Raw genomic sequence first — 14551 nt, 5'->3', positions numbered from 1 at the left:
GCCCCGCCCGCGCCATGGCTGCTCCCGGCCCCGCCGCGGCCCGGCCCCTCCACCTACCAACAAGACGCGCTCCCATTGGGCGCCGCGGGGCCGCCCCGCTCGGGGCTTAAAGGCCCAGGCGCGCCCTCCGCGGGGGTCGGGGAAGGCGCGGAGGGTGCGCGGGTTCGAGTCCCGCTCCCGGCGGGTGGGACGGGCGGTGAAGGGGGCGGCTAGAAGGGCCGAGCGGAGGGGCGCGGCCCGGCCGGTGCCCCCCGCCGCGGTTACCCTCCGTCCCCTCGCCCACCAGGCTCGGCGGAGGCCCTTGCTCCAGAGGACGGTGGCAGGGAAGCCGAGCTGCCTGCCCTCTGCCTGCCACAAAGCCGTGCCAGATCCCCAAGAACCCCATGCAAAGCAGCGATATTCCCAAATGCCGGTGGGATGGTTGTTACGCACCCTCACTCAGCCAGGCTCTTTTTGTTCGCTTGCTTTTTCCTTCCCTAAAAGCCCCGATCGCGCCCGGCCTTTGCCGTTTTCCCCCGGTGGCAGCGCACAGCCCAGCAGCCGGCGTTTGGGGGGTGCGAACACCCCCCCGGAGCTGTGCCGGGGCAGCTCGGCGCTGGGTTGCCGGGGAAGGGTCCCCGCTCAGCCCGGCGACGCGGGGGGGGCTGCCCGCCGGCCCCTTCCCTCCCTCCTCAGCCCCCGTCCCCCCGCCGGCAGCGGGGTAACGTCAAGGGCTCCGAGCCCGTTTCCCCGGGCGCGTTTTCCCGAGGCCCCGCGGGATGCTGCTCTGCCAACAAGCGCCGCCGTGATTTGGCAGCCGCTCGAACTCCCGACCTGTCTCTCCTCCCCGCATTGGCTGGATACGGCCGGTGCCGGCCCCGGGCGGTGACACCGGCGTCCCCCCGAGCCGGGCGGGCGGCCGGTCCCTGCCTTCGCCGGGGACTGGCGGGGGTAGAGGGGGGATGAAGGTCTCCTGGCTGGGCGTGGATGTCTCCCGGGTGCTGCACTTGGCCGCCGTCTTCTGCCTGACCTGCGTGTTGCTGAAGGCCATCCAGCTCTACCACCGGCGGCGGGAGCTGCTCAGGGCGCTGGCCGACTTCCCCGGCCACCCGACCCACTGGCTCTTCGGCCACGTCCACGAGGTAGGGCGAGAGACGGCTCTGCGCTGCCCGGGGTGTGTGGGGGGAGTGGGAGTGCGGGGAGCAGTTTCCCCGCGTGGGAGGAGGGGTGATGCTGGTGGGACTCCTCGCCATGGTGCGGGAGAATTGCTTCTCCCAGTCCCCGGGGGGGGATGATGCTGTGAAAGCCAGGGCACGGCCGCTGCAGCGGTCCCCGCCACGCACCCTGCTCCCACCCTGCTCCCACCACCCAGAGGCACCTTCTTTCCCTTTGCCAGCTCGCATCGGCTTCCCGGCCAGGCGAGCCAGACAGGGCGCCGAACATTTCGAGTCACGTTTAAGCCATAAAACGCATCCCAGGTATAGCACCCGGCACAGGGGCCACAGATGGTTTTAAGGTTGCGATAAAGCCGTGGCTAACTAGACCCGCGTACATAACCTGATCCGTGCACTCGTGGCGTGGATGCCTATTCCCCGAGGTACGCGCTTGCCCAAACAGGTCAGCGTGGCTGCCTGGGCAAACACATTTGCACCACTCGTTGGCAGCTTCACGACGAATAACTGAACTACCTGACGCGAAAAGGCTTTTCCATACATGCTACAGGCCGTTTCAAATCGCCCTGACCTCTCCTGGGCTCTGCTGATGCCCTGCCCTGGCCAAATCTGTGGCACGTTAAATAACTGGCACCCTGAAAAGTGGCTGGGAAGTCAGGGAGGGGAGCTCCTAGGGCTTGTTTCTGTGCCGTGCCAGCCCCAGTTCTGCCGCACTGGACGGGACAGGGTGTCTTTTGGCAACGTAAGCGTGAAGATGGGCCAGTTCAGGGCTTTGTCGCGCTGCCAGTTAGACTTTAAAACTGCAGTAAAATAAAGTATGTTTGCCTCTGTCAGTTGTGACTCTTTATCCCGGAATGGGATTTAACCATTTGCGCCAATCACTTGCTTCCATCGTGGCTAGGTTATTCACAGCTAGACTCTTACCTCAGGCAGTATTTTTTGAAGAATTCCCGTTTTGCAGATTTAATCATTTGCTGATGAAGTGCCGCTGAATTCCCCAGAGCCCAACAGTTCACTGAGCCAGTGGGGAAACTGGCACCGCTCTGGGCACATGCCGAATACAAAGTTTACACCCACCTCGGAGGAGGACCTGAGAGCTGTATTCAGGGAGACCACTGACATTTCCTATTCTGTTGGTTTAAAGGGATTAATTGCCAGTTTTGATTCAGGTCAGTTTAGTATCTCAGATAGCTTTGTCATGCTTTGGGTGGGTCTCCTGGGAATACATCACTTTGTTTTAAAGCATTCTTAGGTATTAGTCCCTGCTTATCCAAATCACTCGGTAGAAATGACGTTAAAATATCCGGAGAGGTTGTGTAGGGCTGTTCAGTCTCACTGCAGCAGCACTACTTAGTTAAAACCCAGAGTGCCAGCCCCGAGGTGGCCAAACCGACTTCCGATGGCCACGGTTGGTGGGAAGCAGAGGAGAGCGGGGTCGCTGCCCCGCGGGCGCAGGGGGGCTCTCGGTCCCTCGGCAGCCCTTCACCCGCATCTGCCCTGTGCGGGTGGCTGGCGGAGGGGAGCCAGCCTGGTTCTGACGGAGCAAGGCGCAGCTTCGTGCTCAGATTTCAGCTCCTGTATTTTCTGTTTCATTTGCTACCGGCACATAATCATTAGAAGTGCCTTTAAGCGCCTCTTCCCAGATGCTTTTAGCATTGGATCTATTTCAAAACTTGCATTTCCATGTGAGATCAGGCTATTACCCTTCTTCCTTAGACCCAAGTGGGGGTTATACTTTTCTTTTCAAGCCCCCAAGGGAGGAAGAAGTGGAAGTGATGGTCTTTCATGCAGAGCCTGGTAGCTGGTTGAGAAGCAGGAGCTTTCTGTTCCTGTTCCTCTGCAGCCCGCAGGATTTTACACCTTCTGCCCCAGGAGTGCTGGGCACAACAGGTGGAGGTTACTCACTTTGGAGGTAACCTTTCCTCTCAAATAAACCCATCCCAACCTCTGCAAATGCAGGGATGGTTCTTGAGAGCACAAACTGAGGCTGGCACTCCAAAACCAAGGTTGGATGCAAAGGCTTCTAGCGTTAGGACTTGTGCCAGCGAGGCTTGCTCAGCATCTCCCAATTACCTCCATTTATGCTTCCTGTGATTTTGTGATGGGAGGAGACACAAGCAGACCTATCAAAGGTACTTTCACATGTTCAAGTGTCACTCAACCAAAGGCGCCTTGCCAAGCCCTGCTTCTGCTGGCATTGCCAAAGGGGCGGGCGCTAGGGAGGGCTGCCTCCTTTTACCCCAAAACTTGATCCCTGCAACCAGAGAAATTGATAGTTCTCTTTAATAAGTCCAAAATCTTGAACTTGAGCAAGAGAAGTTGAACGACAACCTTCTATCATAAATGATAACTGGATGTAGTTCGTCATTCTGCCAAATGCGAGAGACATGGGGGACGTGCTGCAGGGACCCCCCCGGCTCACAAGGAAGGGGGCTCAGCCTTGGAGCACGGAGCCTGGACCTGCCCCCACTCAGCCTACGTGGTCCCCTGGCAGATGCCCCATGGTTCCTGAGCATCCCCTCCGAGACAAACCTGACGTGTGTCGTTATTTGAGTAGAAGCCATCTTCCAGGTTGAGAAACACTAGCCAAACTAAAAGCTGAGCTGAGCTAACTCAGCACTGAAGCAATTGAGCAAATATTCACTTGACTCAGTCAATGGGGTGACTTTGGGGCCGATTTCTGTGCCACTATCCAGATGTAATTAAACTTCAAGCTTCAAGTCAAAGCAGCAGCTATGTCAGCCCTAGCTCACCAAAATCCTTCACCCTGCATATTGTGGCAGAGTAGTTTCTGTTCAAAGAAAAGAGAATTCTTACACAATTTTGTCTCCATGACCTTTTTTTCTCTGCTTGTGACTTTGGAACTTTCCACTGATCTTTCCACTTGTTCTCTGGCTATTGCCTGTTTAATATACAACAACACTGGCTGAAAAAGCAATAAAACGGTGATCACTTTTGAAGAGTGAACCTGCCAGTGCTGCCAATACGAACGCTGGTGCTCACGTTATTCCTCAGCATGCAGCTTCCAAGGACCAGAGATGAATCCTTCTGGAAGCACCAGCCCTTCATCGCCTACTAAATTCAATTCCTGGAAATCAAGGAAATCTTAATCTGATGTTATTAACCACTGTCCCCTCCGCTGTAAACTCCGTTGGTGACTGTGGACTCATTCTGTTGAATTTTACGTGGACACTGGCCTCCTCCAGCTAAATGGCTGGAGGAAGCTGTGGCCCAGGTTTCCCGGTCAGGAGGCATCATTGCACCGGGACGGACACAGCAGTGATGCCGTGGACTGCTGTAAAAGTGCTGCTGTATTTTCTCATGACTGCAGGTGTTAATTGCTCAGCCACATGCAAGTGAGGACATATTTGCACATCACAGAATGCAGAGGCTGTCTGGGCAAATCTGTGTCTTCTTTGGGGTGGCCATGGAAAAAGAGCAGAAAACATATGTGCACTGATAGGCGCCACCACTGTCCCTAAGGACGTTCCCCACAGTTAGGGTCAATTGATAAGGAAGAATTATTTTATATGAGGTTTAAAAGTAACAAGCATCTCTACTTCTGATGCTCTGCAAACCCAGAGGGACAGCAATTTGTTTGCCATTACTTGGTTTTGTGATACAGAAAGACCTTGAGCTTTTTAAGACAGTGGTTTGGGAGATTATTTATTTTTTCCTCTGAATCTAAGTATTCTTTCTCTTTTTACTTCCCCACAACTACAGTTTCTCAAGGAGGAAGAGGTGCTGGACAAGGTGGAGATCTGGGCACAGAAGTACCAATACGCTCACCCTGTCTGGTTCGGGAGTTTCTTAGCATTCCTGATTGTCACCGATCCCGACTATGCCAAGGCTCTGTTGGCCAGAGGAGGTGAGAAGATGATGCCTTCAGCTGTGGAGCAACAACCATAGCCTGCAGATTTCCCGTGCCAGCCTAAAAATTCATAGCAAGGCAGGATTTCGCAGAGAGGTTGTCTTGCAGAAATAATCTAAAGGCACGGAGAGATATCCCTCCTTCATGCCATGCCCTTGGTGCTTCAGGCACAGGGCTGTGGAGGTGGCTGGGGCCCCTCCAAATCTGGCAAATCAAACTTCCTCAAGTGCTCCTTGAAAAGTTATCTTCTCAGTGCCTGACCTCAGCAAGGAGAAGACAGCTGGAAGCTTTTTTCTTGGCTCAGACCCCTGGCTCCTACTGCAGAGCCGTATCTTTAGTGCATCCAGAGAGAAAGGTATTAAACAGTGCTGTGTGGGAGGGTTAATAATTTATCACACAGCACAGACTTTGGACTACCAGTATTCTTCTTTATTCCAGTCTGGGCATCTGCTTTTATACGTGTTTCTTGCAGATGGGCCAAACAGTGTTGTTTTGTTGTGAAATACTGATTAGTTCTGCAGGGATGCCACCAATTCGGCTTCATACCCAATCAAGAGTGAGAGCTCAGAGGGAGCTTTCATGTGCAAACCAGTGGGTTGATGCTACTGAAACATTTACCATTTTATTTTCTCTTTCTTGATGATTTTTTTACAGATCCCAAGGACAACATCAGCTATAAACACCTTGTCCCGTGGATCGGTATGTATTCCCAGGTCTTTGCCTACCAGGAATGATTCTGAAGTTAGTCAAGAACATGCTATGAATGAACAGCGTTGTGCTTGTTCCTTGATGCAGTTATAGCTTAAGGCTTCCTGAAATATTTATGTTTATTGAAAAAGGTGCTAAAATAACACTATTTTTCGTGATTCGAGGATAGAAGGTTCAGACATAGTCATACGTACAAATGAGAACCACTTACGTGTCCGTAGTTAACAAAGGGTGGTGATGGGAGAAGTTCAGATTCAGTGGAGGACTGGTGAAAAATGCATCTGCTGCTCTGAACTTCTCGGCTCCAGCAGCGCTGCTGTTTCTTTTCGGAGGCAGCACTGTGTTGTTTCAGTGAGCAGGGCTCTGCTCAGCCCTGGGAACCCTGGAGCTGACAGCAACATTTGGAAACGCTCTCTCGTAGCAGCTCAGCAGATTTAATCGTGCTCCTTGTAGGCAGAGGCTGTGTCTGCAGGCAGGTGAAAGCAGCTTGCTTGTGCCAAGCAAAACATGCCTTGACTGTGTTTCCCCAGGGAACGGGTTGCTGATCTTACACGGGCCAAAATGGCACCAACATCGAAAACTCCTGACTCCAGGGTTTCATTACGACATCTTGAAACCATACGTGGCCCTGATGGCAGAGTCTACTAATGTGATGCTGGTAGGACTCATACCTGATGCTCCTCTCTCTGCCCTGTTTTCTTTTCCCTGATCCTGACTGTTTAGTAGGTAAATGCTGGAGCAGGGTTTCCTTGCAGTGCCCTTATTCACAACCTGGTAATTGTAAGGATAGGCTGTAGTAGTCAAGGTTTCTGAGCCACCACAAATCCCTGCGTGGGGTCTGGACGGAACCAGCAGGTTGAGCCTCCCTGCGGGGACTATGTCTCTGGTGCTGCTTTGGGCTCTGTGGCTAAGGTTGGAGAATTAATGTTAGTGCCGTCCCCAAATCTCAATCCCAACTGCAACTTCTTATAGGGTGTTTTTGTAAATGAAGAATTGAAGTAAATGAAGGTCCATAATAAATCCCCAAGTTTTAGTTGAGTTGGAGCAGAGCTATACTGTCACCTAAGGTTAAAAGGTATCATTTGCTATCAACATACCCATGACTGGATTGCAATCCTTGCCTTGCCTAATACACAGTGAAAATGCACTGTTCTCCCATCCATCAGTGCCGGGTGTGATGGAAACCAGTGTGAATTACAGGTGAGGGGCACCAGCCTTTATGTGCGCTTGGACCAGCAGGAGTCTGGGTGCCAGAAGTATTCCTCCTCCTTTGCCTCCCTTCATCCAATCTCCCCAGCAGGTCCACATGGATCCTGGCTGTCCTCCCTCCCACTGGCCAAGGGAACAGCCAGGAGCCAGGGGCTGAAGAGCCAGGAGAGCTTTTGCAATGCACACTAGTGCCTGGCAGTTTATAATTCCTCGCAGACAATGCAAAGTGCCTATTGTGGGAGCCCATGCCACCAGGTGGCAATCGTTGTATGTGCTAAGGACATAAGTCTGTCCATATAACCTGGTTTCATGCTGTGGGAGCTCAGATGTGACTGTGCTCCTCCATCTCCTCCCTTTCTCAGCTTTTGAGTCCACTGGTTCCTTACAGCCATGAAGGGACAGGGGATTCAACATCATTTCATGTCTGCCAGGCAAGAGAGACACTATTTATAGTTTCTCTAGGGATTCCCTATGGGAAGAGTTGAGCAAGAGCTCCTATGTTATATGCTGGAAAAACACAGTGGGAAAGAGATCGTGAGATGGAAGCTTGAATCTTGGACACCAAAGGCACCAAAGTCGCATGTGCTTGTGAGAGAGAGATAGAAAAACACAGACTTGGTGAAGCCCCATACCAACATATGCTGCTCCTGTATGGGAAACACACTGCACCCTAAGAAATACTTTGGTAACACACCCCATCATCCAGCAATGCACCCATCCTGGGCTCCTCTGGGGTGCCTTCATGCCTTTGCCCCAGGGTAGGGTGTACCAGGGCTCACCGCTGCCAGGATTCAAGAGTAGCAGCTGCCTGAGGCAAATCTTGTATTAACAATCCCCCTCTTGGCTTCCCTCCTCTGGGATTTTGGCAGCAACTAAGAGATCCTCTTCTTTTTTCCATTTCTCTGGGACATATCCCAAGCTGAGCACTCGTTAACCAGAAAGTGAATGTAGATCGTGCGGAACTGTCCCTTACGTTCTCATTTCTGTCTGCTTTGTGTCCTAGGATAAATGGGAGCAGCTGATCACAGACGGGAAACCAGTGGAACTCTTTGAGCATGTCAGCCTGATGACTCTCGATAGCATCATGAAATGTGCCTTCAGTTGTCACAGCAACTGCCAGACCAACAGGTCAGTGCTGGCTGCCCCAGACCCTGGCAGAAAGTTCACAGCTCCGAAGGGAAGCGGGCAAATTGCTTGTCATGATGCTCCCAAATTTACAAACTTCCACCATTCCCCTCTCCCCAGGAAAAACACCTACATCCAGGCTGTCTATGACCTATGCCTCATGGTGCACCAGCGCCTCCGCATCTTCCCCTACCACAATGACATCATTTACTGGCTCAGCCCCCACGGATATCGGTTCAGGAAGGTCTGCCAGCTCGCTCATGACCACACAGGTATTCCCTGCCTTCATCTTCTCCCAAAGCCTTTGAGCAGGTTGGGTGCTGGCTGACCAGAGGCAGTCGAGTTACCTCCTTGCCCATGCAGTGATCCTGCCTGGAGGCTCGGAGCTGGGATCCAAGTAGAGCATCAGCTTGCAGCAGTGGTCCAATCTAGGCATGAAGCAAGGGGGTCTTACAGCTCCTGGATTATTAAACTGGACTAACGGAGGAATTTCCCTCTGGGAATGCTCCTGTTAAATGAGCTGAGACTGGTGAGACAAGGCATGGGTGCTGCAAGCAACACCGATGCAAGGAATGATTTTCCTTTCCAGGCCAGTTGTGATTTTAATGCAGGAGGGGTGGGTAAAATAGGCTGAGGAGCCTGTGGTGGACAAAGAAGTTTGCAGAAAAGGATGGTAATGTGCACGGCATTTGTCGCTGTGCTGCTGAAAAAGCCAAACTGCCTGGGATGCAGAAGCATACATGGCAAATGCATCACGGACAGAGTGGTGGTCACCCCCTTGGGTGAGCTTTGCATTCACAGGGCAATTTTGTGGCTCAGCATCTCCTGCCCTGCTGAACCTTTAACTCTTTCTTTCCCAGACAAGGTGATCCATGAGCGAAAGGAGTCCCTTAAAGATGAACAGGAATTTGAAAAGATCCAGAAGAAGAGACATTTGGACTTCTTGGACATTCTGCTGTGTGCCAAAGTGAGTGGTGAGGAGTGGGTGTGCGGCAGGGCAGCAGGGTGCAAAAGCCACTCAGTCTTTGCAGGGGTGCCACAAACCACCAGAGACCCTCAGGACCTCACAAGCCATTAAAATAAATTAGCCCAGTCCTGCCCAGTTGAGGAGGGGCCATGGTGGTCCAATTTTCCATCACTGAAATGGAAGCACCTGTTGGGGAGTACAACATACAGAGGGATTTCATAGTCCTGGTGGTTTAATATGGGGGCGATAAAGGGATTTATAAGTGAAGGAAAAGGGCCCCTGAATTCACTTTAAACAGAGATTGATTTTGTTTATATGTATCCCAGGGGCATCACCACCCCCCTTTGCAATAGCTGAAAGAATGTAATGGTCCATTCTGGGATATTATATTATTTTTATATATATATATATAAGGGCCACTAATATATATATATATAAAAAATCTATATTATCTGTATTATCTATATTATCTACATTATATTTTTTATATATATATATTATATATTATTTATATATGTATGGGCCACTGAAAGTGTCTCTGGACTGTTAGGATGAGAACGGAGCTGGACTGTCCGATGAGGACCTGCGTGCTGAGGTGGACACGTTCATGTTTGAGGGCCATGATACGACAGCCAGCGGGATCTCCTGGCTCTTGTACTGCCTGGCATCACACCCTGAGCACCAGGCACGGTGCCGGGAGGAGATCCAGGGGATCCTGGGGCACCGGGAGACACTTCAGTGGTAAGGTTGCACATTTCCTCAGCTGGTAACTTTTCTCCCATCGCTGTCATTTCTAAGCGAGCAAATGTCTTCAGGGCTCGAAAGCTGGGCTGCTAAAGGTTGCTGTGTGCACAGGGACTTCATAGGATGGAGCAGATACTGCATCCTTCAGCTAAATCTGCCTCCCTGCCCTTCTTACCAGGGCAGACACAAAAAAAGGGCCAGACCAGGAGGGACATGCTGGATGCCATGCCAAGACCTGGGCCACCAACATCGCCCTTTGCTCTCTCCTGTTTTCTCGCCACAGGACGTTGCAGTCGTGGCTTTTCACCTTTTGCTGTCACTTTGCACTTGAGCTTGTTCAGAGGTTGTTAAGGTTGTTCAGAGGTGTCTTGGGGTCCCCAGCCTGCAGCAGCCTGTGGTTGGAGGTTGCGGGTCCCTCCGTACGCCCCATCTGTTGCAAGGGGGTCTGCCCAGGGGGATGACGGCTGTGGGCAAGGGCCCTCCCGGCACAGGGCAGCGGGGGGAGCGGGGAGCTCAGCCTGCCTCTGTCCCGGCAGGGAGGACCTGGGCAAGATGACTTACAGCACCATGTGCATCAGGGAGAGCCTTCGCCTTTACCCACCGGTGCCCGGCGTGTCCCGGCAGCTCAGCAAACCCATCACCTTCCCCGATGGACGCACCTTGCCAGAAGGTCTGTAAGTCCCATTCTTCCTTCACAAAATTGTGCTCTTGGACATCTCGCCGCCTGCTGCAGAGCAAAGGCGGCAGCCCTGCCTCTGTGACCTGCTCCTTGCTGGCACAGACGTTCAGAGAGGGCTGTGTAGATGTCGACATCCCATTGACAGACCGAGGTCTGGGCTGGGTGGTGGCATCCCAGTGACATCCTTCCTGCCACCACCACTGTAGGGCAGCCGTGCCGGTGCCAAAAGCCCCTTGTCATCCTGGCCAAGCACAAACTCATGGTTCACCCATTTTGGCAAACTGCAGGCACAGGGGGATGGGGACCTGTCCCATCCTGACTTGTGGCCTGGGAATTGCCCTGTGCTCCTCTATTCCTTCTCTGATTTGGCACACAAGCAGGCAGCGTCAGGGTGGGGATGATGTGCCTATGATGCCGGTGCCTTCCTCATTTCCACCTTTTGCCTGCTTACAACTAAACAAATGGAAAATATTTAGTTTTCTCTGAAGTCAATGACAAAACCCTCATTGGTTTCCAGTTGACAGATAAGACCATGATGACTTAGACAGACCTTTGTGTGAGCACGCTGCACCTTCCCTTTAGTTTCTTTGTCACTGATCCCTTTTCTCCTCCTTGATTCCTTCACAGGCAGCATTGCCGCGATAAGCATTTATCTCATTCACAGAAACCCTGCAGTATGGAAAGACCCTTTGGTGAGTTTTCTTTTGCCCTTCTAATAATTTTCCCCTTTATGCTGTGCCTCTTCCAATGTCCCCTTCATGTGTTAGCAGGAGAGCAGAGCCCCCACTTGCTCCCAAACATCTTAACCCATGGGAATCATGCTGAGAAGCAACCACCTTGCGTTAGTCTCAGCCAGCGGTGGCACAGGGCAGTCAGAGAGCAGCGTTAGGGCTGGGTGCTGCCCAAACAGTAAGACAAAGTGCTGTGAAGAGCTTGTATTAACAGGCAAAAAGATGATTTTTTTGCTCAGCCTGCAGGTGGAGGATTGGAACCTGGCTCCCTGGTTTTCATCGTATCTATGTCTGGTTTATCTTGGCAACACCATTGCCAGGCTCGGTGGAAAGCAAGGGAGTTTGGTGTATGAGTTTCAGTCCATCTCAGAATGAATTCTCACTGCAGTGGGGTTGTTCAGAAATTATGGGGTGTCACGTTTCTGAAGATACTGGTCAGTACTGTGTTCCTTGACTAATTGCTTTTTCTTGCTGCATATTCTTCATTTCCAGGTGTTTGACCCTTTGCGGTTTTCCCCAGAGAACATCTCTGGCAGACACTCTCACGCCTTTCTGCCTTTTTCTGCTGGAATGAGGTAAAGTGTATTGAATGTTGAAGGAGTAGTGTGGAGAGAAAACATGCATCCCTGGAAACTGCTCAGCCCTAGAAATGTGTGCTGCTGTTATAATTGCTATCAGGGAAGCACTCACAGAGTGCTTTCAGAGACCGCTGCCTGAAGTCCTGGTCCTGCAGCGTTAAACGGTTCAGGAGCATGTAACGTTTGTGCTGCAGAGGGATTCTGATACCAGCAGGCAAGATGGGAAGGGAACATCTCCAGGCCACTCCTGGGGACCAGGAACCGGGTCCCAAAGCTGTGGAGAATCCTGCTGGCATCATGTGGGGAGCCTGCAGCATCCTGGGCTTACCTGCTGTCTTCCTCTCCTCGGTGCAGAGACCCCATCTCACCCCCCTGCCCTTTGATTCCCCCTTCTCCCCTGCTCCCAATCCTTCCCTTCGCCCTGTGCTCACCCTGCCAAGGCAAACACATTGCAAACCCTCCTGCTTGGAGACCCACTACCTCGGCTCTGCTGGCCTCTCCTTTGGCTTCCCCATCTCCCCTCCCTCTCCGTGCTCATTGAACACACATCCAGGAGCTCCCGATGCTCCCCCAGATTCCCTCTGCTCGGCCCGGGTCCCTGCTTTTGCCACCCAAAATACTGCCTGGGGCCTCCAGAGCTGCAGAGGGGAAGGGTTGTGTGCTGATTTGAGAGGGCTGGGATCCAGCCATGGGGGTTTATCTGTGCCCAGCACTGAGGTGGAGTGGCTGAGCTGCTCTGTTTTACCCCAGGAACTGCATCGGGCAGCAGTTTGCCATGAACGAGATGAAGGTGGCGCTGGCTTTGACCCTGCTCCGCTTCGAGCTCTCACCCGACCCCACCAAGCCTCCCTGCAAAATACCTCAGATCATCCTTCGCTCCAAGAATGGGATTCACCTGTATCTAAAGAAAATCCGCTGATGCTGGAAAACGTCCTGCCTTTGCTGTAGGGAGGGACCAAGCAGATGACGGGACAATGTTTCTCTGGGGCAAAAGGTGCAGGGCAGGATTTGGGGATGAGGATGCCTGATTTCTGTGCTCCTTCCACCAGCTGAAAGCCCTTTTTGGTCTGGGCCCAGGTAGCCTGGATGGCATTGCACAGACCCATTGCCATCCGCTCCACGAGCGCCAGTCTCGCAGCGGCCGGGCATGGCCATGCCTCTTTGCTGGCTGTCCCCTTGCCCTGCCGTAAGGGCTGGGAACATCTGCAGGTCCCACCAGCTTCCTCCCTACCAAATCCTGCCTTCGCACTCATGTCCTGGCCAAATTCGTGACCGTTCCCAGCCCTGCTCCGTCATCAGCGCCTTCCTCGGTGCCTAGAGGTCAGCCCTCCTCTCCTGCCGCAGGGACAGCCTGTGGCAGACCTCTGTCTCTCTTCTCGCACTCAATGGTCTCTGTTTTGTTGAAAACACTGAATCCAGTCTGGGCTCTGAAATTCTGCCTAAACTGCAAAACTTCCATAATTTTTGTGTTAATAAACCAATAATTAGTCCTGTAATAGCAGCTCTGTCAGTTTTTATTGCTGATGCTTGCCCACTTTGTCACAAATACGGTGTAGAAACCCTTTAGAAATGGGAAGTGGAAAGGGAACCCATGAGCAGCAAGAGACAACCCTGGGGGTGTCTGGCCGGGCCCCTGCCCGCAGGTTTCCAGCCACAGCCAGGCAGCATCTTCTTCCATGGGCAATCCCTTAACAGGGGTCCAATGTGCAATCTTCATTTAAAACTGCAAGGGAGGAGTTCTGATAATTAGAAAGGGGTTTTTCTCTCTCTCTCTCTCTCTTTTAAATTTTCCTAAGCTCATAAAGTTAGGAGAGTTGTATGCTTGAGGTACACTGGAGGACGCTAGTGAGCTGTCCTCTGCCTCTGCAGGAATCATTATTGGGGTAGGAAGTGTCAAATTGGGAAAACCCAAATGCTGCTGTTGCAATTAGCATTGCGGTGACATCAAGAGCGGTTCCAGCATCACGAGCAGGCTGCTGTGCAGCAAGACAGCGCCTGACTTCATACAGCTTTCATCCGCAGAGATAAGGCAGATAGAATGCAGCTGGGGAAACAGGAGGACCTTTTTGTGAGATACGCTGTGCTACACTGTCAATACCACAAGCCCAGTCACTGTTGAGCCCCATTAAAGGAAGGTTATATCAAACATAAGGTTTTGTCCAATTTTAATTTTAAGTGCACAAAGGGTGCCTGTATTAAATGAGATAATACAAATAACTGGTGTCATCTCTCACTCTGACCGTACTACCAACCCACTGCAAATGTCGCACCAAAGGTGTCCTCAGAACAGCTGTAATTGAGAAGCTGCAAAAACCAGGCCGGTTTATTGTGCAAATAGGGTTGCCCATGCACCTCCTCTGCCACATCACCCGTATCTCTAACCACAGCTGTATCCACAGCTACCGCCAAGCCCCCCCAAACCCCTCCTGTGTCCTCTCCGCTTACCTTTGTGCCAGCACATCCAGCCGCCATCGATAAAACCTGCCTGCCGTGGGGTGCTCGCTTAGCCAAGCAGCCTCGAGAAGACATATCCATCAGCCAGCTTCACCTCCGATCTCCATACCTCATGGCGCTCCAAGCACCCGAGCCACAAATTAGCTCCTCCTGTGAGCAAAACCTCCAGGTTGCCCTGAAGCAACTGCTATGATTCAGTAATATCCCATTTCAGAAGAAATGGTAAAAGAAAGAAATCGCCTGCGTGCACGGGTAACACGAAGGACACGACTGCGTCAGCCAGCTTCACCCTGAGTTCAGCTACAACTTTGTTGAGCCTGAGTACACAAAAAAC

General features: G+C 52.2%; 1 protein-coding gene across 1 annotated transcript; it reads left to right on the top strand.

Annotated features, from left to right (window-relative positions):
- Positions 1-941: 941 nt before the first annotated feature.
- LOC104841041 (cytochrome P450 4B1-like) lies at positions 942-12682 on the top strand. The gene is made up of 12 exons (XM_010582422.1): positions 942-1121; positions 4875-5019; positions 5677-5721; positions 6261-6388; positions 7943-8067; positions 8185-8336; positions 8925-9031; positions 9582-9772; positions 10312-10445; positions 11082-11146; positions 11678-11760; positions 12514-12682. The coding sequence occupies exons 1-12, from the start codon at positions 942-944 to the stop codon at positions 12680-12682; spliced, it is 1524 nt and encodes a 507-aa protein (XP_010580724.1).
- Positions 12683-14551: the final 1869 nt, after the last annotated feature.

Source organism: Haliaeetus leucocephalus, unplaced genomic scaffold (genome assembly GCF_000737465.1).
Source record: "Haliaeetus leucocephalus isolate CR32 unplaced genomic scaffold, Haliaeetus_leucocephalus-4.0 Scaffold848, whole genome shotgun sequence".
NCBI lineage: Eukaryota > Metazoa > Chordata > Aves > Accipitriformes > Accipitridae > Haliaeetus > Haliaeetus leucocephalus.
This window is presented reverse-complemented; position numbering and strand designations above follow the sequence as displayed.